Source organism: Anarrhichthys ocellatus, unplaced genomic scaffold (assembly GCF_004355925.1).
Source record: "Anarrhichthys ocellatus isolate YVR2014 unplaced genomic scaffold, GSC_Weel_1.0 scaffold32, whole genome shotgun sequence".
In the NCBI taxonomy this organism is placed as follows: domain Eukaryota; kingdom Metazoa; phylum Chordata; class Actinopteri; order Perciformes; family Anarhichadidae; genus Anarrhichthys; species Anarrhichthys ocellatus.
The window spans coordinates 2,108,125-2,130,518 of NW_022280062.1; the positions used below are offsets into that span (position 1 = coordinate 2,108,125).

Genomic DNA, 22,394 nt, shown 5'->3' on the forward strand with positions numbered 1-22,394 from the left:
TGGTTCACTCTCACTGCTCTCAACTACCTTGTTTGGAGCAGCAGGCAGTTGTTTTGAGTGAAAAAGCTCTGATAAACCCACTGAGCACCAAACCACACAAAGTTAGCCACTAGCTGGTGAACATAGTGGAGCATTGAGCATCTAGTGAGACAGATTACTCCCTCATGAGTTGGTGGAGCCCCAAACAGAGTTAGAAGGAGAGGCGATAAAACGTGTTAAGTGGTCAGAAATAGGAGTGCAAATAAATGCCAATGTTGCTCTGTATCTGCTGGATGTGTAAATCAGTAACTGTTTGCTGACATGTTCAATGTAACAACATAATATGTCAAAGTGTTGTCCCCAAATTAATACAGAGAGAAAAAGACCAACTTATCCCGTGTCCCTGTATTAATTGTTTCCTGCCGGTGTATGTTAAATATTTGACAAAGCATTCAGGAGTAGCCTCTTCCTTTAAAATGTAAAACTATTTTTTATGACTCATCCTCCTACAGAGTGATATTTTGGGTCTGTGTTCTTAAAAAAAACATTTTGTTCTATATTTCTCCTTCTTTGCTTCCTGAGTTTACAAGCTGGTGGTGGATCAGTGATTTTGTTAGAGGAGGTTCCAAACTGTGGTTCTCCAGAGATTTGCTCATTTACATACACTTTAGAGCAATCACACCAAATCCCTCTGAAACTTGTATACCACCCCCATATTCTGCCTCTCTTTGAAATACAGTGGAGTAGGTGTAGTGAGGGAAAGAAATTACCCGGAGGTAGTAGAGTTACTGCATGTCTATCAACTTCTCCAGAACTCTTCCTCTCGCTCTCTTAAAGCCAATCTCTGTTTTTGCACCTTTAGCTTTCATGCAACCTCCCTCCTTCCCTCTCGCAGTGAACTGATAGGTGCAATATGTCCCCGCCCGCTGAGCCATGGCTGACTCATCACTCTATCTCTCGGCCCTCTAATATGAATTCACTCCAGGCCTCGCTGCCTCGATAAGATAGAGCATCGAGCGACAGAGAATATGTCCTAGGACTCACTTCCTTTCTCTATTTTAAATCACTGCATGAATGATTCCATTTCCAGACAACATTTGTCAAACACTGGACGCTGGTCAGAAACCATGTTGGCTAAACAAAAACAAACACGAAAAAAAGGAGATTAAAGAAGTCACTTTTTCATGTTGTCAATAGGGTTTGATATATTATTTAATGAAACCCACACTGGCATTGCTTGAAAGAAAAAAATCTCTTTGTACCCGTAGCAAGCATTCGTGTTGCAAAGCCGCAGGTTACCAGCTAGGAGCCAATTCATACTGTAGGCAAGGCTTTCCAGAAACAACAAATAGTTGGATGCAGATGACTAATATCTGTTTGGTATGAGTGCAGACAGGCCAGTAAGGTGACAGTATTAAATGTGCTCTACACTAATGTATTAATGTAGAATCCTGTATTTCAGGTTATGTTTGTCCTGCTATACTATAATAACAATCAATATTTACTGCTGTTTTTATTGGCTAATCCTATGGCATAGACATGCCCGCTTTTACACACCTCCATCTACCACTCACACGCACACGCACACACACACACTTATTCCTGAAGAGTGAGCAGCTGTAGCTCCTGCTGACGTTTGTAGTTTTATGAAGGGGTTATGTGCTGTGACTATTTCTAAGACTCCAGGAAGTTATTGCTCCCAACCAAGAAACAATCCTGCACACAACCACTCATAAAACAGCCAATTGTTATTTTTACACTTCTTGTACAAAGAAACAACTTTTTAATTAGTGAGCCTTACAGGTGCTAGTTGGCAGATTTTGTTTTCTTTAGTCTCAGCCAGACGAGCTGTTCTGTTTCCAGTATTTGTGCTTAGCTAGTCTAAGCGTCTCCTGGGTGTAGCTTCATATTTAACATACAGATATGAGAGTGGTATCAAGCTTCTAATTCGAACCGCACAATTCAAAAAAGATCATGGATAATAGATATTCCTCTAAGTTTTAATGGTGCAACCTGTAGTAACCTTTAGCTGGTGCCATCTAATCCAGGTTAACTGAGGAGTGCTAAATCAGGACAATGACTACATTGCATAGGGGACAGATCAATTCGTTTTATTTTTAAGTGCGTTTTTAATTTGGCTTTCCCAGTCACTCCTCTCCTCTCCATCGCACAGATGTCTGTCCAGATAAACCGTCCATTTGGAGGATGCAGAGCCTCTGAACGGAAACCTCCCCAAGGCTATTTTCGAGGACCAGATAAGTGAGTAGCTCCCACAGCACCGCGCAGCACAGATAATAAAACTAAAATTTGACATTGCAGACCACTTGCCCAGCGTACAGACCGCTTTGACGCACAATAAGTACATCAGAACAGACGTGTCTGCCACATCAGCCGCTGAAGGTCAGCTTGACACTGCACTGTGCGAAGATGTCAGCTGGAGGAACCCGTCACACATGTTTGGGAGCAGTGTTAACTTAAAGGTTAGAGAGATGTTTGTTACTACAAGGTCACATTGTGAATTAATTATAGTCTCCCCAGTGACCATCATTAGACTGGTACCAGTACAAATCATCATCAAAGTCATAGATAGAGGATGATACCTAGGATGTCATCGTCAAATAAAGTTACATTTATTGTCACATAAACCAAAAACACTGTGTGTATCTGTGAAGCTTCACCAGGGAAACTGCTGCTGTGCTGCATCAGTGTGCTGTATAAAATTCCTCCCACACATCTTGCACAACTCTTCCATTTTGCTATTTATTTCAATGAGATGGCTGATAAAAGTGAGTCACAGCAGATGGATGCAGTAACAGCTCTCAGGACAGCGGGGCCATCTGATATTGTTCTAACAGGCGGCCAGTTGTCTTTGCGCAGAGCTGATCCAGGACATGTAACTTATGCTGATGTGCTGATGCAGCATATGGTGATTTCCACGCTTCCAGCGCCTACACGCAAGCACACGCCCACCAGAGTACATGTATGAAAATAAACCAAATGTGAAGATGAGAAAGAATAGGCTGCACACTCTTGTATGCTCCTAAAGTTTCACGTCTGCTCACAACAAGGTCTGTGGATTGTCTTGAGTAACCGGGTCATTATTTCTGGGAAGAGACATTGCTGTTTTTCAAAAGTATTTTTTTGGCGCTTTGAGCACGACAAGCCGAGTGTCATATAGTCCCATTTTATTGGAGAGAAGGCAGACATCTCTACGGGCAATATCTCCAAAAACTAGGCGAGTCACACCAAAACAATCTAGCTTGATAAATAACAGGTAAGAAGACATTTAGTTTCTGTGTGAATCTGTTCTTTAACACACTGTATCTCAAATAAAAGCACCTCATATGTATAATATATAGAAATATATGATATTTACACTTTACTAACAATATATATTGTTTTAATACATATAAAACACATTAATTTGTCGAAAAAGTGTGTTTATTGATGAGCTGCTATACTACAACAAACTAATTATTTTTAAAACACCCTTTTTAAATGTAATTTAACATTTAAATGTAGTGAAATATGTTAATTTCCAGGTCCTTACATAGGGGCCATGTGGCTTGGAGGCAGTTGGGACACAGTTTCACAATTGCCACCAATCTTGCAGCATAAAATCTCGTATGCTAGCTAGCAACACACATTTTACCATCGGTTGTTCATTGTTCATTTGTAACCAATAAGCCAGAGATAATATTGATGTAAGCTTAAATTCACAGACTTGTAAACTTTAATGCAGCAGAAGAAAAAAATACTGTTAAATACCAAAAAATAACATTCATACCTCTAAATCTGTTTTTAGTTAGAAACTTCTGCGGGAGTGAAATGATCCTGCTGAGAGAATCCTACTGAGCATGTAGAGAGCAAGTGTCATCACTTTAGCTTGTTTCTGATTGGTGGAATGGATTGTGTTGCATTTGCCCCCAGTCTCCCCCGTACTGTAGACACATGCACAGAAACTACTCACCAAGGGCAGCAGAAAGATTGCAGTCAGCAGGTAGCCTCTCATTGTCTCCTGTGGAGGGCTGGTATCCAAAAGGCTCCACAATATATGTGTGTGTGTGTGTGTGTGTGTGTGTGTCTGGGTGTGTGTTCACTGGGATGCACTGAAATTGCTCCTCTCAGCGTCACCACAGCCTTGCATCAAGGGCTCTGAAATACAACACACAGAGGGAAAAAGGTTCTGAAAGACGTTAGGTGACTGCATCAGTATCATTGTGTTCTATTAATAAGAAAACTAATGCGCAGATATGTGATAGAATAATATGTTGGTATATAACATTTTGAGAGTCTTTACTATTATTTGATATTTTTATGTGTTTTGGAAACTTGAGTATTGACAATTTTTTTTATTTCTAAGACTTAGCAGTAAAAATCTTTCAGTTTTTAAAAAGTGTTTTTCTTAAAGTGATATCCTTGCTATAATTCAACACAGAGACACAGGACTCTCCCAGATAACGTCACCATCCCACAGGTTCATGTAATAGCCACAATTTTTTATACTTTTACATATGTTTCTGAGAAATTGTGTTTTGTCCGTAGTTATGGCAAGGAGTTGGCTTAAAATGCTTCAATACCCATGAGCCTCGGCTGCTGTTGCTATGGAGAAGAAGCCATTCACATGCAGATACGAATCAGAGCAGTAGCGAATTCAAAGAGCTTCCTAGTTGCTGAATTCATCCAAAATTGACCCAGAACTTCAAACTGAATTAATTTAAACTGCAGGTTGTAAAATCAGCTTTCTTTAGCTTCCACTCGTCGTCAGCAGCGATCACTGATTGGCACAAGAGATATGAATCTTTCGTACCGTTTAGTTTTATGTCTACAAGAAAAATGAACGAGACGTTTACATCTGGAAACCACAGACGCCCAAATCATCTAATTTGTTGAACAAGACAATTTGTCGACTTAGTTACATTATATTTCATCATTTCAAAGATTATTCAACTGATAAAACTGAAGAAATAGAGGCCACAGTCAGTTGCGGTCAAAAGAAGGCGGTCGATTGATTAGTCGACTAACAGATGAACTATTTGATGTTGGAGTTGTAATGATCTGCTGCTTTTCTTTGTCTTATCTGATTGTAAAATGAGTATCTTGAGGTTTGGGGATGTAAGTTGGACAAAATAAGCAATTTAATGATTAACTTGGGATATTGGAAATAGCGATGAGCATTTTTCACTATTTTCTGATGTTTTATAGACAAACAATCAATCAAGAAGATACGATTAAAAGATGACAAAATACAACAAATACTTTTACTGCATTGTCCTCAACGCACACACACGCAAACACACTTCTTTCGCAACACTTCATATCTTATCACAACAGAATGATACACTCATATAAACCCCCTGGATCAAATCACAGAGGAAGCATTTGATGTTTTTTTCACTGAGGTTATATACAACCACAAAGGATGTGTCATCACCTGCGCTCTAAATTAGAGCAGAATCCTTGAGGAAAAGCATGGATTTATGAAGAACAAGTTGATTACCAAAGGTAAGACATTTGGAAGGATCAAATAAATTTCCTTCAATCAAATTTATAAGCATCGGGTCAGACCTTTAAACCCCGCCTCCCAAACCCCTCCTTTCATGTCTTACTCATCCACACAGCTTCCTGAAAACACAATGATTCACTGCAAACACAAAGCACACTGGCCAGCACCAGCAGAGACACAGCTCACACACACACACACACACACACACGCACACACACACACACACAACCACTGAAACAGCAAGGCACACACACATCTAAGCTAGCTAAGCTAATTCATGCACACACAGACACATTCCTCTCTGTGTCCCTTCCCTCTAGCACCGAATCCAATTACCTCCAAAGCATCTCTCGGATGCTTTATCAAGTAATAGGACAGACCGTGCTCGGAGGAAAGACCCTGAGATTTAGAGGAGGGATAACTGAAATCAAACTGTCGTGATGCACGTTTAAACAGAAAAACACACGCATTCAGACAGACAGAAGGACGGAGAGAGGAACTTGTCAGACATGGTGCCAATTGGCTCCATTTATTTCCATCTAACCCAAAATGTCACAGCAGCCATGTGTCTGGAGGCCCCAAATTAAGTAAAAATGTGTTGGTATTGAGGAAGCAGTGGTGCAGGAAACAACAGAAGGGGCCCACTATCAAAACTATCCTAAGAGCAAGGAGGCAGGAGAGTCTTTGCTGTGCTCAGCAAGGGATGGAATTATGTGGAGCTTTAAAGGGATGCAAATTTAAGGAAAAAACAAACAAATAATGTCCAGTACCAGCAGTACCTAGAACATGGAGGAAGTGAAGATGTGTGGGTTTACAGAAAGAACAGTATTGTGTATTTTACCCAGTAGTTCTTAATACAAGACAGTATCCATCATGAGGATTTCTAATCATAAATAATAGCTGAACCAACTGTAAGGCACTGAATGTGACCAAACACTATACAGGGAACACCCCAAAACAGACTCCAACCCTTGATGGGAAGAATGGGAACCACATCCACTAACAGTGGCAAAGCAAGGTTGTGTAAGTGTGTGGGTGTGTGTGTGTGTGTGTGTGCGCACAAGCTGTGTGTGTCTACAGATGCAGATACACAGGAAAAACAAAAGGAAAAGCTCTCCTTATTTATTCATATATTGTAAAGGGATTTTTAAAGATATGTCTGCACACATCAGCCTCCTCCTCATGTGAGTTGAATTCCTTTGAACATGGTGGTGCATTAATAATTCATTTTCACTTTAAAACGAGCCCTGTTAGACAGGAGGATGCTTGCAATTAACCCAGATGCAAGTATGTTAATGCCTGTAAAAAGGGATTGCATGTCTGTCAGTATGCCAATCAAAATCATACAGTTATTGGCAGTTTTGTTCATACGTTCAATTCATGTTCCTGTTCCGTAATCACACAGGCCATGAAGGCTGCATTACAAGAACCATTCATATTTAGAGTTAGGCTATTTTGTTATTATTTAGATTAGAGCTTGCAAAATGACAAACAGTTTGTGGGAGAACAATGCAACAGTGTTAATTACAATCAATCAGTGACAAATGTTTCCCCCCTTGGTGGTGCAGAATCAATAGGCTTATTTTGCCCATGCCTTTCCCCCATCCTCTCATTCGTCAACGTTTAATTCATCAATGCATGTGGGTGACCTTCGCTTTGCACATGAAAAAAAAAACATCAGCAAGAAAAGCGCCTATACAGAACACTCTCTCACACGAAATGCATCTCCAGCGTGCCTACTGGCATTTAAGAAGAAATATATGTTTACTTTATCATTTAGCATCGGGCTCGGTGACAGCCCGCTTAATTGATCAGCCGCAGCAAAAGTCAAAGATATGAGTCAAAGCGCGCAGCACCAGGCGTGCAAAACAAGTCAGAGGAACTTACCGATGCGTAATTTTCAGAGGCGCAAATATATACACAGCCATCGGTATTTACGGATCCCCGCCGAGAATTATTTCGGAGAATACCTTGATTTACTCCTGAAATGGTTATCAGCTCGTCCAGAAAAAACGACAGACAGGTGCCGTTTCTGCTGCTGTTGCTGTTGTTGTTGCTGCTGCTGCAGGACGCACACAGCACCGCGTTGGCTGCTGCTGCGGCACCACGATGATGTGGAGGAGGAGGCGGAGGAGGAGGAGGAGGAGGAGGTTCCTTTGGGATTCGCACCTCGTCAGACACAGATACAACAAAGTGAGACAACAGTTTAGTCTACAAACGCAGCTGGAGGAGGAGCAATGTTTTAAAAACAAGTCTCAACACTGGGATGTTGGGCTGAAAGGGAAAACCATCTGCATGTCTTCGCGTCACATGCGTGGGACTTTGTTCTAGAAAACAAACTATTCATAAAACTCTGACATTTGCGCCTGCGCCTCTCAGACGCTCCAGAAGGCATTAGGTCCGGTTCCCTGCTGGGTGCAATTTCTGAGGCACTGAGGCGGCTCCATGATGTGTGTGACTCACATCTCCACTAAAGTTTAACATCTGAATTATGGCATGTGTTCCACAAGAATCCCAATATGCTGGTTAGTCAAGCTGTACTGTGGCATTTTAGACCAACATGCAGTGATGTTACCATGGATGGGATTTGTAGGGGCCTGTGTGGCCGCTGGCAATCCTGTTTACGCCTCAGGGCATCGATGGGCTCAAAGCAAGAATCCATTACATTTTATCTGCAAATAAACAACAGTCCGAATACTAAGAGCTGCTTTAATTAAATCTCAATAGGATTGATCCATGCCAGGCAGAGTCTCTCTATGAAGAAACTGTTACTGTTCTTATTGGAAAGTCAATCAAATGACTTCAAAGAGACCCTTCTTTTAAATGCCCCCCCCCCCCCTATTCAGTTTCTTAAACTGCAGCTGGATCCAGGCTAGACAATTTCCAGCTATATGCAGGATACTGTTTTGAGTGATTGATCACCCAGCTAGGCCTTTTGATGGGTTGGCCATAAATCAACGAGTCATAAAAAGTACTTAGCCCTGCCATGATGCGGATATTCTCAGAGAGCAAAACAGAAGACAGGAAACACCACAATAACTGACTTGAAGACATTCGCCCCTGATCAAAATGTATAAAAAGAAAAGAATCCATGAAAACGCCTGATTGGATGAAGGGTAGTGACGCATGTCTTGTGCTGTTCCCGGAACATTTTAACACAGTTTCTGGCTACAAGGACATCAATGAAAATGCTCCCATTGAGAGAAATTCAAAAAATCCTAAGCTGCACTCAGCAATCTGTGGGCTATGTGTGCAGCATGATAGCAAGTAAGACAATGATGTGAGTCTTGTTTCCATGGAAAACACTCAGCTGCATCTTTCAGTGGCTCCGAGTGTTTTTGCTTTCCAATTCTGTATGAACTTCAGACAAGGCAGCGAAAACAAATGCAGTCTAACATAGTGATGATAATTACAACGGTGTGAGAGCAGAATAAAAACAGAGAAAGATTTTTCTAGATCTTGGTTTTTTTTCTGAAATGTCTCCACAGACATTGTCTCCATTGTGGTCACAGCATAAAATAATCAATTTAGGGTTTGAAGGACACAGTGACATTGATGGTGAGTACCATAATGTAAGTGTCTGTCAGTGTCAAAGGGCCAAGCCAGCAACCTTCTTGCTATTAAATGACCTCTTGATCCAGAGAACAGAATATGATTCATGGTTATTTCACATATTCACATTAAAGCGAGCTAGGTGTAGTGGACTGGGGTTGGGTAGAGGAGGGTTCTTTGAATTATATATTGTTGTATTTGATATGGACTAATTAACTGGATAGTAGGTTATTTTTTAATGAGCAAATTAATACCAAACAGTGAAATTGAATCACTGAAAAAAACCTTTCATCTGAATTTACGTACGTTGCCAGGATTCCTCTGTTTGAAATGACCAGGAGGTCATTTGAAGTCATCCAAGTGCTCACGAATTCAGATGATGAATTCAAAAACTAAATTGCTCTGAAGACTCTCATGCAATCATTTCATTTATTTTCGTCTTCATTTTACAGGCTGTTTGTTTGTATTTGGAGCTACTCATGGTTAAACATTGTGTATGGTGATACTCGTTAGCTGGAGAGGGTGGAAGGAAATATACATTTCTAAAACCTTGCGTTTTTATGTAAAAACCTGTGGAGCTAACATTAGCAGAAAACATTAGCACATTGTTAACTAGCGTTAACACCGTGCTACACGAAATACTGAAGGTATACTTGTACATGCTGCTTTTGCTTTTAAATGATTGTAACAGAGAATCAAAGTTCCCTCAAGTTCCCTTCCTGGTAAAAAGTGTTTTTGCCAGTGTTTGCACTGTGTATGCTGTTAGCTACGCTAGCTGCTAGCTCAGCCGTTGCCATGATAAGAGCCATGTGAAGGAAATCCATCCAATCATAGATATGCTCTGAATTTTGAATTCATTACTTTTCATAAAGACTCATTCCGTTCCTTCTGTGTTTTCCCCAATTTTGAGCGCTATGTTGTCAAGAGCTAATGCGCGTTCATCCCACCTATTTCACGCAATTCTGCTGATCAACAGTTGTCGGCAGCAACACTCAAAGAAAAGTAACGATGCACCGACAAAGACAGTGAGGAAGAAAACTGCTAGTTTAGGCCTTCAGATAAATCTAAACAATGCAAGACTTAACATATTTAGAACTAATCAGCTCTACAAATGTTTAATTCTCAAGGGAAGCATTCAACGCTCAACCTTTGGTGAGTTATACTGAATGTAAACATAGGCTTGTTTAAACCCCACCGGGCACATTTGAGTTAATTTGCTCTTCCTGCTGTGTGAATTTAGATTTTTTTGTTTGAAAAAAAGAGAACATTGGATTTCTCGCAGCAGTGGGGGAAGACACCCGTATTTGCCGGCAGAGATTCATCCGTCCATCAATTTTGTTCGAGTTTGTTCCTCACTGCAGGACATCACTGCCTTCAGTTGGTGCTGAACCTGTTTTACAAGACATTCTGCAGTCAGCGTCATCTATTTTAAGTCCTGTGTGTGTAGCATTTTGACATTGACAATTCACTACCATCGTTGATTTTGATAAACTAACATAATTACCACAAACAAAGAGATCACTGCCAAGACGATTGGCAGCTTCAACCGGCCTTTCAGCTACATTTTGTGTGCTACCGAGTTAACATTTCACAGCGGGTCCGCTGGATTGCTTTATGGCACAAAATGAATGACGGAGGAGGAGAAGGGCTGCTGATCCTCCAGCACAGAAGGAACTAATGTTTTCTCGCAATGGCAGATGGTGAGATGAACAAAAAGAAAATTCTCAGCTACGAGCACTCGCCCTCTTTTTTGCACTTAAAAACAAATGCATGTGGAGAAATGCCAGTCAGTTGGCGGGATGTAGCATGGTTTGTGAGGAATGTGTCATTAATTCTATGAGGCATGAGCACCAACCAACTAAATATCACTACCATGTGAGATGAGCTGCCTTGAATGCGATCTCATTTGGTCATTGAAAAAGCGAATACATACTGGTCATGCTAACCTGATTCTCCCAGGACTCATTTGAGAATGATAAAACGAGTTAATATGTAACGCATAGACTCGCATGATGTTGAAATGCTCTTTCTAAGGCTTTTTTTTAGTTCGCTGTTCATCAGTGCCCAAACCTCCAATTTGTTCCTGACAAGTCTGTTCAAAAGCTTTTCATTGCCTTTAATGTGTGGCTGGCAGTGCGGATCGACTTCTCAGACCATGCTAATATAATTGCAGGTTGCCATAGAAAAGAGAAAAGCAGCTCAACAAAATGTTCTGTAATGGATGACACATGTCGTCACGAGGTCCTTTCACTCGCGTGGGAGAGGAGAATGACAAATCAGGCAGACTCAGCAGGGGAGATTTTAATGCGTATGAGTGTGAGAGAGTGTGCGTATTTATTGCTAGTTACACTGTGCAAGCATCTCCACTGTTGCCAGCCTAAGCAACAGTGGAATAATGGCAGATAAAGGAGAACCACAGTGTACTTGTAATGTGTCTAATATTAAAAAATATATACTAGATAGTATATATATAATAGTCACATCGGCTGAGACATTATGTTCGACTGCAGAGGACTACACATCTTCTCTTTTTAAAACAATTTAGATTTACCTTTGTACAGTCCCTTTGATTCCTCTTGTGAACCCTTAAAACAAAGCAATGTCTACTTTTGAGACCCCCCCTTTACTGGTTGCATATGTCAACCAGTTGTGACTTGTTTTCCTGTTTTGTTTGAATGGTTTTTAAGAGGCATGAGATACTTTAAATTATCCAGTAAATAACAAGAAAAAGCAGAAAATGACTTGAGGAAAGTTTTTTGAGAAATGGTTTTTCCTATTCTGTAAATAATCTCATGGCCCCCCCGGATATAACTTGTGACAGTTAGGGTCCAAATACACTAAAAACCGGCCTATTTGGGCAGTTGAAGCACAAGGAAGATGGTCAGTCCCTCTCATGCCTCTCTAACTTTCATTTTGGAAACATTCCTAATCAGCTTTTGAATTCCAATATATGAATTCTTTGTTATAAAAGCTTTGATCCATCTAGTCTTTGTTTTCTCAAGCTGATTAAAAACATGGATCTGTGGCACTTTTGAGCCAAAATACATAAACTACAACATGAGGGACTATTTGGCTGAAGATTCTGCTTCTCTACACTGTTGCTATTGTAAACATTACATGGACCATCAAAGAGATGAATGGGGCTATGGTTTATTGTGTCTCCATGAAATACACACACACATTTGATTTGCATGCATCATTGCTTTCTCTGTTGTGGTTTATGTGCAGGTTTTAGGTTGAAAACACTTGAGGGTGTTAAAGAGAGAAAAGACCATACATCCTGTTTTAAGCAAATAAAGAGACAAACAGAATAGCAGGACATTGATATGTAAATGGTTATAACACAGAGGATCAGAGCAACATTCAGCAGACCAGAAAACCGGAAATGAAACACTTTAGATAGCTCTAACTTGATATTCAGCGTGGCTCGGTTTATTCTAAAACAGTGAGGCATTGATGTCTTTGTTTTCACCACTATGACTTTCATTTCTTGCCTCGCTGATTATGGCATGCGACAGCATTGTAAACTCTTTCAAATGGTGTTTTTCACAGGTTGTGTCTAAACTTAATGGTTTGTTTGGAACATTGTGCCTCGACTGCACACATTAAAGTTGAAGGAGAGACAATTATGGTAATTCCCACCTCCAGTCAGTGAATTATCTTGCTAAATGTACATCTATTTCGCTGTGAGTAAATCTTAAAAAAAAATTCTGCAGCAATAAGTGGATTTCCCCTCTCTTTTTTTCAGCAGGCATAGCGGGTGCTTTTTTCAATTAAATTTTGTTTTAATTTATGTTAAGATTTACTTCTATACTGCTGGTCATTCTAAACATTTACTCACAACATCCTCAGACTTCAGTCAAACAGGTCCATGTACAGTATGAACAAAGATCCCTATGCAGTTGCTCAGTTAATTAATGGTTGCAATGTGAAACATGGTAATCCATGTCATTCTGCTTTAGACAACTAATTATAAGGTGAGTGGAAGCCAGCTGCATGACCTCCGGGCTTTGTTCGAGCAGCTGGAGCTTTCAATACGCTACAATGACCATTTGGCCTTTTTCTGATGACTGAGATCTCGTGAATCTCTTGAGGCTTCATCACAGAATTATTACTGAATGCTACTTGTTGGAGATCCCTGAGAGGATGCATCCAAATGACTCCGGTGATCCCCTGACTTTTCTTTTTCACTGCCACCATGAGGTTTACATTTGTTTCAAGTAAAATACCATTTTATTACGATTGAACAGACTGCCATGAAATTCAGAACGTCATGTCTGAATTACCGTCCATTCTTGTTCTGTCTCCTTTCATCAGTTCATCATTAATGGCCTGAGCATTACATTTATCCATGATTTTAAAATGTATGTCCGTTGATGTTATCATCACCAAATTTGTAGATTTAAACAGCCAATGGCGTCTTTTAACATGAGACATTTTAAAGGGACCACAGATGCCAAATGTGGATGACGATATCAACAAAATAATAATTTATGACTCTATAATCTAATCTGACACATATTATACAAGCTATTGTGTTTTCTGAACCTGCCTGGCACAACTAATGATTAAGTAAGTCGGTAATGATTCATCGATTATCAGGTCATTCCTCAGTAACACTTGTGTGAATTGAGAATATAATTTGATCTATTCAGAGTTGCCTACACAATGCTTGTCACCTGCATGTCTGTCTTAAATACAAAATCCATGTCTTTGATTATAAAAGCTGTTTTACACAGCACGTGTTCTGTCAGTCACACACAGTGTGGATGTGGCTCCCACAGCATCAGAGACATCAAGGAACAAAATGTCCGTGTTGTCAAGGAGACCAAAAGAGTGGGCCTATGGAGTGTTATATACAGTATTTGTTGGTTTGTGTGCAGACCTGAGCCGTCAGTCTTTTCTATTTATGTCCGACAGGAAAAGAGAAATGCATAAATACTCTGTAAGCACAAACAGAAATCAAAAGCAGGAGTTTTTGTCCAGCGCTGACACTTGCACCATCCAGACGACATCAAGTTTCAGGAAGAGAAGTACAAATCAACACATTGGTGACTGAACCTCAACTGAACCTCATTTCAACTGTGAAATGAGCAGGAATGTGCAGGAAAAGAAACAAAAAAGGGAGTGTGATGCATATTCAAACGTGACAAATATTTTCAGTTTTAATCTTAATCACTGGCCATTAATCTCTGCTGCTTGGGAGTTTTCAGAGGTAAAAAAGAAGTCATGCAAGAGGAAGGGAATCCAGCTTGAGATATACTGTATGCGATGGTATCAAAGGACTATTAAGGTGTAAGGAAAATAAATTAGTTTATGGTTGCCCAGAATCTCACAGCCTATTACTGCAAGTGCGTTTTCTGTAGCGAGCACAGGAGGGAAGGTACTGAGGTCAAGTTAGCAGCTCGTGCAGCCATAAGACTGTGGCAAAACAATCACTTGAATGGTGACAGTTAAGTGAAGCCAACACAACCCTTGGATTAATGTGTTTTTACATTTCATCAACATACAAAACAACAAAAAAATGCCTACTATATGTCTCTTAATCTATTTTTCTTATTCATTTCACTTATTACATGTTTATTTACACTTACCATCGAATAAACTGCCTGTGGAATCAGGAAGCTGACACGCAAAGTGTTAACAAGGTCCACACCTTGTTAACACTTTAATTAAATTACTGCATTCATTTGTTTAGTTCACATTGACCGTGGAAGTTGCTTATAATTTATAAGCAGTCTTATAATTTATATTAATTGGGCTAAAAAAGTAGGGAGCACAGGAGATATTATGTACTGGAAAATGAACAATCTTATCAATCATGTCTGCATCAATCACTATTTCTTGTATAGGCCCTGTTGCATGCCTGCAAATAGATGAATGCACACACATCCAAGCAGTTGTCGGATTTTTTAAATGTGAAGTTGCTGCTGGAAAAATGGTCCCTCGTGTTTTTTTGGCTCAACAAACAAGACAACAGTTACATAATTTATCACGGTGTAGTAGGTCAAAAGATCTAAGCTCTACACATTTGTTGTCAGCCTGCGTGTGAAGAGAAAATTAAGCATTCAGAGATCTTTATTTTTACAAGAGATGTACTACAAATCCATCAGACTGTTGGTTTGACTAATTCACCAGACTATTTGGTTTGGATTGTGCTACTCAAAAGCTTAATGATGATATGGTGAGTTGAGACTGAGAGCAAATAATGGTTCTGGTTAATGTCAGTCTACGATTTATAGAATGTAAAATTATAAGTATGTAAAGTTCAAGAGAAGAACGCAAACGCTGACTGCGGAATCAATTTGTGTGTCTGTGAGTTTTTAACAAGACATAAAGTATTAAGTGGATTATATTCCTGAAGGAAACAGCATTTTTAAATATTATACAATGCATAGTGAAAGCGTCCTGGACGTATCTGCTGTGGGGAAAATATCAGTTAGTCCTCTACAATAATACATGTCATACATTCAGAGTAAACTGCAGACTGTTAATTACAGTATACAGAGTATATTGTAGTGAATGAGTCAACAAGGGAGTGATTGTGGACACAAACTAGATGTAGTGGTTACGTACATTTTTATTATATAGCCCAAAATCACAAATGTGCATGAAGGGGCTTTACAACCTGTACAGCATAAGACACCATCCTGCTTTTCACACAATAAAGGTTGCTTGCTTGCTTCAAATGGACATGGAGAAAACTCTGGTGTTACCAGTCTTAGTCTTTGTTATTTGAAAAGCGTTTTTTTTTTTTACTTCAATACTGATTCATATATTTATCTAGAAATAAAGTGGTACCCACCCCCAATTAGACTAAATCTGGCCCGTGTTGCTCGGGTTTTGGAGGACACCTAATGGTCACAATGAAAGCTAACCTGCCCTGTAGGTGGAGAGGTGAGGGAGATGTCAATCAATGTTCATACCCACACAGTCCGCAGAAGAGGTCTTATCAGAACAGTATTTTAGGTTTCCAACATCTTTACAGTAGAATATCCTCTCATTGTAAATGGTGAATATGCCATTATGGCATTTCATTGTAATGTTTTTGCACCTGTCATTTCTTTCAATGAAGCAAATTTCCATGAGATTTTACCCCAGGCAGTTTGAGGATGTGGCGAAAGAAGAGTCAGGGCTGCTTTAACCTGACAAAATGGTGCTGAACTCCAGCAGGTTAACATTGATTAATCTGTTTAAGAGGCAGACTATCACCTCCCAGAGAAATCTTTCTTTAAAAAAAGTCACTCTACATGTGAGAAGCATTAGTTTAACATTCAATGCTCAGATCCAAAGCTGTAGGTGCCTTTTCTGTCCAGTAATATGAAAACAGCAAATACAAAATGTCTTATTTTGATGCATTGAGGTTCAGTGTCCACTCCCTGCGTGACTCGTTCTTGGACAGGACAAAAGATCTTTTGCACACAATCTGAATAGTAATTAATTTCATGCAAGCAGCAGTAGCAGTGACCTTAATGAACACAAGGGAAACAGAATGAAAGCACAGCACAGTCGGTGTATATATAGACATGCCGGTAATTAGCCCAAATGCAAAACATCTGTGTATCCCAGACACAGGTTCACACTCCAGGGTAGTTTAGTCTTATGATATGCCTGGACAACAAAAATGAAGGACATGAGATACAAACAAACAAGGACAAAGAAAGAGAAAACAAACATTTAAAATGTACGTTTCCTCAGGTTACTTTAATGCTGTGTCATAGATTTATTCAGAGAATCACAGGCACACATTATACAATGAAAACACAGATAAGGTGCATGTCTAAAAGTACCTTTACAACACACACACACACACACACACACACACACACACACACTTTTACATATCAATACTATGTGAAATCATAAATACATCTGAACAGTGTGAAGGAGTGGAACCGTTAACCTTATAGGCTGCTCTGTATTCTTTAACTAATGTTAAATTGTTCGCTAGCTAATGTTACTCATGGTAGCTCGGCAGAGAAGCTCTAATTAATGAAATTAATGGAGCAATATGGCCAAATAATAAAAGATAAAAAAATGGACAACAGCAAAATAAAATAAAAAAGAGAATCTTCCTGTTTAGCTCCACAGCCGTTTTCTTGCTGAGCTGGCAACAAATTAGATGAATTCAGCAGCATCATTAAACTCATTCGGGTTGAGTCTGTCTCTCAACTTTCTTTCTTCAAGGTGCTTTTATTTTGCTCAATCCATCTCACCAGCCTGGTGCAACATCATTGAAACTTAAACCGTGATTTAGGCTTGAATATGAATCCTTGCAAACCAGCCTTAGTGTACACTCAGTCATATTAGAGATGAATACATCTCGAGGGACCTGCTGATTAAATGTAAATTAATATTTTTGCAGCTCGCTGGATGCAGTTATTGATATGTTTCTCTTGTATCTGTGTATGTATGATCAGAGAAAATACTTACATGTAGCGCATTAACCATGCAGTGAGTCTGTTATCACTGTCAGTATTTCACAGATACGAGTTCAATCCGTGCATAGGTGTGTGTGTGTGTGTGTGTGTGTGTGTGTCACCTTATAAACCTCTCAGTGGTTCCCTGTATATTTCCCATGTATTGTCACAGCATACATGTACTTCATTAAATCTTAAACCTGGGCCTAATGACCGACCCCATGTGGTGCTCACACCATGATGCTTCTATTTTAGTAACGGACAGGGCGCTTGGGAACAACATATTATTAAGTCACAATATGTCTTTGCAATGAGATCAGCTAAGTGCACATAAAATATACAAAACACGCCTTTTTCTTGTGACATCAGTTTCTCTATTTGCAGTCAAATTAAGTCTTTACTTGCTTATGTTGATATAATTACTTGAGTAAATGAAATTAAAAAAAGAGAATCTCTCCTAAAGTATTATACTTTTGTACAATGGGGGAAGGTTTTGTATGATTTGCTAAATGTAGTTTGGTTTTGTGAATAAATTGGTGAATCATGTCAGACAAAGTTTTTCTAGATATTTACATATTTCTGTTACCTTGAAACAAATCACATGCCCACTCACTTTCCACCTCTGGTATTTCAACACAAGGATAAACATCAAAATGATTTTGGCCATTGCTGTTCTGTAACTTACCACCATGTGAATATTCAGTGTTGTGGCTTGATCTTCAGTAAATGTGCCAATATTTAGGAGTAAACACTGTGCTTCTCCATGTGTGGGTGTAAAAATACAGCACTTTGATGAAGACTTGTCAAATGAGTGCTTGCATTGCTGACTGCAGTTAGTTAGACAGAGAGATTGAATATCACAAACAATACCGATGAATTACAATTGTTTAAAGAGTTTGTAAAAACAATTCAAAAACTAGTTTTCTTTAACTTCTGGTCCGATCATTTGCATTTTTCACTTTTCCATTTCGCTCCTTCCATGTTACTATTGAATACTATTTTGAACAAACCTTTTTACCCGTTGACAATGTTGTTGTCTCTTGATCTTATACTACATATAAATTGTAAACAGCGCATACTATGGACTAATTATCTCAGTGTACCCTTACAGTTGGTATACAACATCAAAAATCAACACACTTACAAAGATGATACAAAATGTGTGTGGATGGACATCTATAAGTGTGACTTTTGAAAACCATTACTAAATATTTTTCCAATAAAATATTAGTTATGTTTTGTTTTCCATGATTTTTGTAAGATTCACAAGATTTACAAGATTTTTTAAGATTTTTATTTTTTTGTGTCCACAATTTATTTTAATATTTTGCAGGTAACATGAGAGCAATTAAAAGCAAATGAAGACATTTCGAAGAGATAATGTCAAGACCAAGCTAGTTAACGTATAGCACTATAGTCACAACACGGCTACTGTATTCACATAATAATAAGCCATCGCTTCAACCACCACAGCCAGGCAACGCAGCTGCGTCTTAACAGAAAGAGCACATAAGTCTGTGCAAGTAAATCCCATTATGACTGTCACTTAGTTGACAGTGACATTTTTCAATTTTATTTTCACACGTTGGGATTTCTGGTACTGCACACAATGCACCTGTGCACATTATTTTTTCCCACAAACACTCACACTTACTTTGAAACACTTTTACAGGCTAAATTGTGTAAAAGGAAAGACATTGTTATCTTTCCGATGCAAAATGTTCATGAAAAAGGAACAGAAACACCATCGCCTCGTTTGAAGGTGTAGAGAGACAAAATATGCACTCACAAAATCACTCACATCTCTCCCTGAATGACACAACACACTTTGTTTAAATTTGATTGGCTGCAATTACTTTAGCTCTGCTCACCAGCAATGATGATAACTGCAGCAGGTCTGTGCCGTGAAATGAGAAATCAATGGCTATGCAGCACACTGTGGCAATCATAACACACCTCAGCCATTCAATCATAACTCACTATCATCAGATTGCCATGGCAACTTGGAGCTCTGTGTGTGTGTGCGTGTGTGTGAGAGAGAGAGCATCAGAAAAATCAGAAAAAGGACAGAAATATCTGAGGTGACTGGCCTTCATCATTTCAGTGAGACAGATGTTATATGACACGAAGTACAAAATGACACTTGCAAAGCTCTCACCTGTCCGGTTGGTTCAAGTTGGCTGTGAGGTTCAGGGAAGGAAGGACGGATGCAGAAGATTCTGGGAATGAAAGGAGAAGGAGAAGAGACACATACAAAGCAACACAAGACAGAGAAGTGCGAGTTGAGTGGACAGTCTGGGGCTGACAGGTGGTTTCAGCTTTGCCGGAAGTTTAAATGAGTGTGCCAGAGAAGTGGCGTGGGCGTCATGTTCTCATGTTCTCAGCCCTCTATCGTTGTTTTGCATCATATTTATGGACTGAAGCAGCGACAGATTGACAGACATGTTTTGTAAATCACCACAAAAAAATCTTTTAGTGCAATTACTTCTTCTGTTTATCGCTGAGTTGCTGTCAATATGTGTTAATGTAACTAGATTACCAATAAAACCACCTAAAACTCTGAACACTACCTTAAGTGTTACTTGTTTTAGATCTCTGCTCTATTTCTATAAAGAAAATGTGTTGCCAAGTAAAACACTTTAGAAAGTTTGGACCTTTAAAAACATCAAAGAACTACAACCTCACTCCGATCACATGTCCAGGTATAATGAGATAGCTGGTGAGTTCAAATTGGAGAGTTACTTTCAAACTGTCACGCCACACCAGCGTGTCCTTTAACCCCGCTTCCAGCCCTCGGTCCAGTGTAATTCCACCGTTTGGCCACTATATAGAATTATCTTCAAAGCCCGGCGCTATTCCTGCACAGCCATGCTGGCAGCTTTACGAGGCTGTACTTTGTGCTAAAAGCTAAGATGAGCCTGCTAACATTTTTTCATATCAGTGTGTGTTAACAGTTAATAGGTATACCTATTAACTGTTGTAATTCTCTGACTTTTCCTCTAGAGCCACCATGAGGGTCACGCTTGAGTTTAATTACATAACAACAATTGGATGAATTGCCATTAATTTGTTTTCCACATTCATTCCCCCACAAGAGGAATTATAATAACTCTGATTATCCCTTCAGCATCATCATCAAGTCAAAAGTTTAGTTTGCTCAACTGTTATAATCAAATACCTGTAAAACTAATGACATCCAGCCTCAGCTGTACTCTGTGTTCTAATGAGCAAATGTTTGCTACGCGCTAAAATGATAAACATGGTAAACATTAAACCTGCTAAACTTCAGCCAGCATCGCATTGACATTGTTCAAAATGGAGTGAAAAATAAAAAAGGCCAAAGTCAACTGAACCCTTAAAGTTCATTTTACTCAAACCTTGTTACACGTGAGAGGTGAGGATCTGATCTGGATCCACAGCCAGCCCTGTCTGAACCATCTGCTGTGCTCTGAGGGGCCGGGCTATTGTCAGCACATTGTGCCCCTGCACTGCCCTCCTGTCCCTCACACACTCACACACTCACACACACACACACACGCACACACACTTCTTCTCCTCTTTCTTTCCTACCGCCTTCTCTTTTCTCCTCTCCTCTTGTTGTCACTCCAGCTGGTTTTCAGTGAACGCCGTCAGATGCTGAGCTCCCTAGTGCGGAGGAGGCGAGGAGTGAAGAGGAGAGGATGAATAAAAGATCACAGGCCAGCTTCAGTATCACCCTATTCTGTTTTCCAATGAAAAATAAAAATGTTCTGATGCAGATGCACATGAAATGAACTGTTCTATGTACACACACAGACACACAAACACATATATGTATATTGTATATATATATATACGGTTTAGTGGCTATTGTGTTGCTTCTGTGAAAGCTTTTCCTTTGGATTTTCTGTTGATGAATGAATAAATATTGAAATGAATACAGAGCTCTTTCCTCTTTCGTTTCAAGTCCAAAGATTAAATACTGTTTGTGTCACACTAATCTATGTTTGATTCCTAACAAAACACTGTTGGTGGTAGCATAAACTCTCCCAGGAAAGACCTATCCAATAATAAATGCAGTTTTATGAATTACTCATAATTTGAGAGGTTTGAAATTTACTGGTAAATTATTTATTTTACTTGTGTAGCTACTTCATGTTCGTGCTAGTAAATCAAGTTGGACTTAAGGCTCTAGCTACGTATCAAGAAATCTTCTGTTAATATACAAAACCAAAGAAGAGCAGCCATTATGTTTTTGGTACACCTTCAAATACATGTAGACATGTTTTTATTGGCAACATGTCCAACAATTGCAGTAAAATGAAAAAACGGTTGTTTATATCCAAAGTAACTTGTTAATGCGAAGCCCATCATGATGCTCAGGCATCACTAAGTCATCAGGATACATCCTCTGGGGACGATGAATGTCCAGCAAATAGTTGTCAAGATATTTCAGTCTGGACCAAAGTGGTGACGAATCATTTGATACGCGTGTTTAAATCTTCTGCTTAAACTCCACAATCGGTTCACATGCCTCCATCCTCAAATAATAAAAGCTCTGTCCATCACACAATTTGCGGACAAAATGTTGAATACGGTCCACTGGTCCGCGTCCTCTACACCTGTACTCCCCTCAGAATAAAAGTGAAAGTAATTGTGTGCTTACCCTAGCCCTGAGATCCACAACGTTTCATCCCCGTGGTTCAACGTGAAGCGCGTTGTTGTAATTAGCGGGGTTAATATCCCGGGCAGCATCTCTAAATTAAATCTCTAACTCCATGGCGATGCGTCTGAGTGATGCACCTGTTCACGGTAATTACAGATGCAGCCTGGGAGTGTGCTCATAATGAGTTGGGAGAGTCAAGGTTGAATCACTTTAAAGGCACATCCCACCACTTTGCCAGTAATGTTTTCAGTCTGTCTACATTGAAATTGTAAGTCACCCACTGGGAGAGGAA

The 22,394-nt window shown here is 39.5% G+C and overlaps 1 protein-coding gene across 5 annotated transcripts in view; it reads right to left on the reverse strand.

Annotated features, from left to right (window-relative positions):
• Positions 1-8,753, reverse strand: part of LOC116393054 (pituitary adenylate cyclase-activating polypeptide type I receptor-like) — a 26,627-nt gene extending 17,874 nt beyond the window's left edge. Inside the window, exons 1-2 of one of the 5 annotated variants that reach the window (XM_031864968.1) lie at positions 7,456-8,753; positions 3,950-4,134 (exon numbers count right to left, since the gene is read on the reverse strand). In XM_031864968.1, the coding sequence (XP_031720828.1) occupies positions 3,950-3,991 (42 nt within the window). In that variant the 5' untranslated portion in view covers positions 3,992-4,134; positions 7,456-8,753. Of the gene's footprint in view, positions 1-3,949; positions 4,135-7,372 lie in introns of all 5 variants that reach the window. The other 4 variants (XM_031864967.1, XM_031864969.1, XM_031864970.1 and 1 more) reach the window with 4 other exon arrangements.
• Between the last annotated feature and the right edge of the window lie 13,641 nt (positions 8,754-22,394).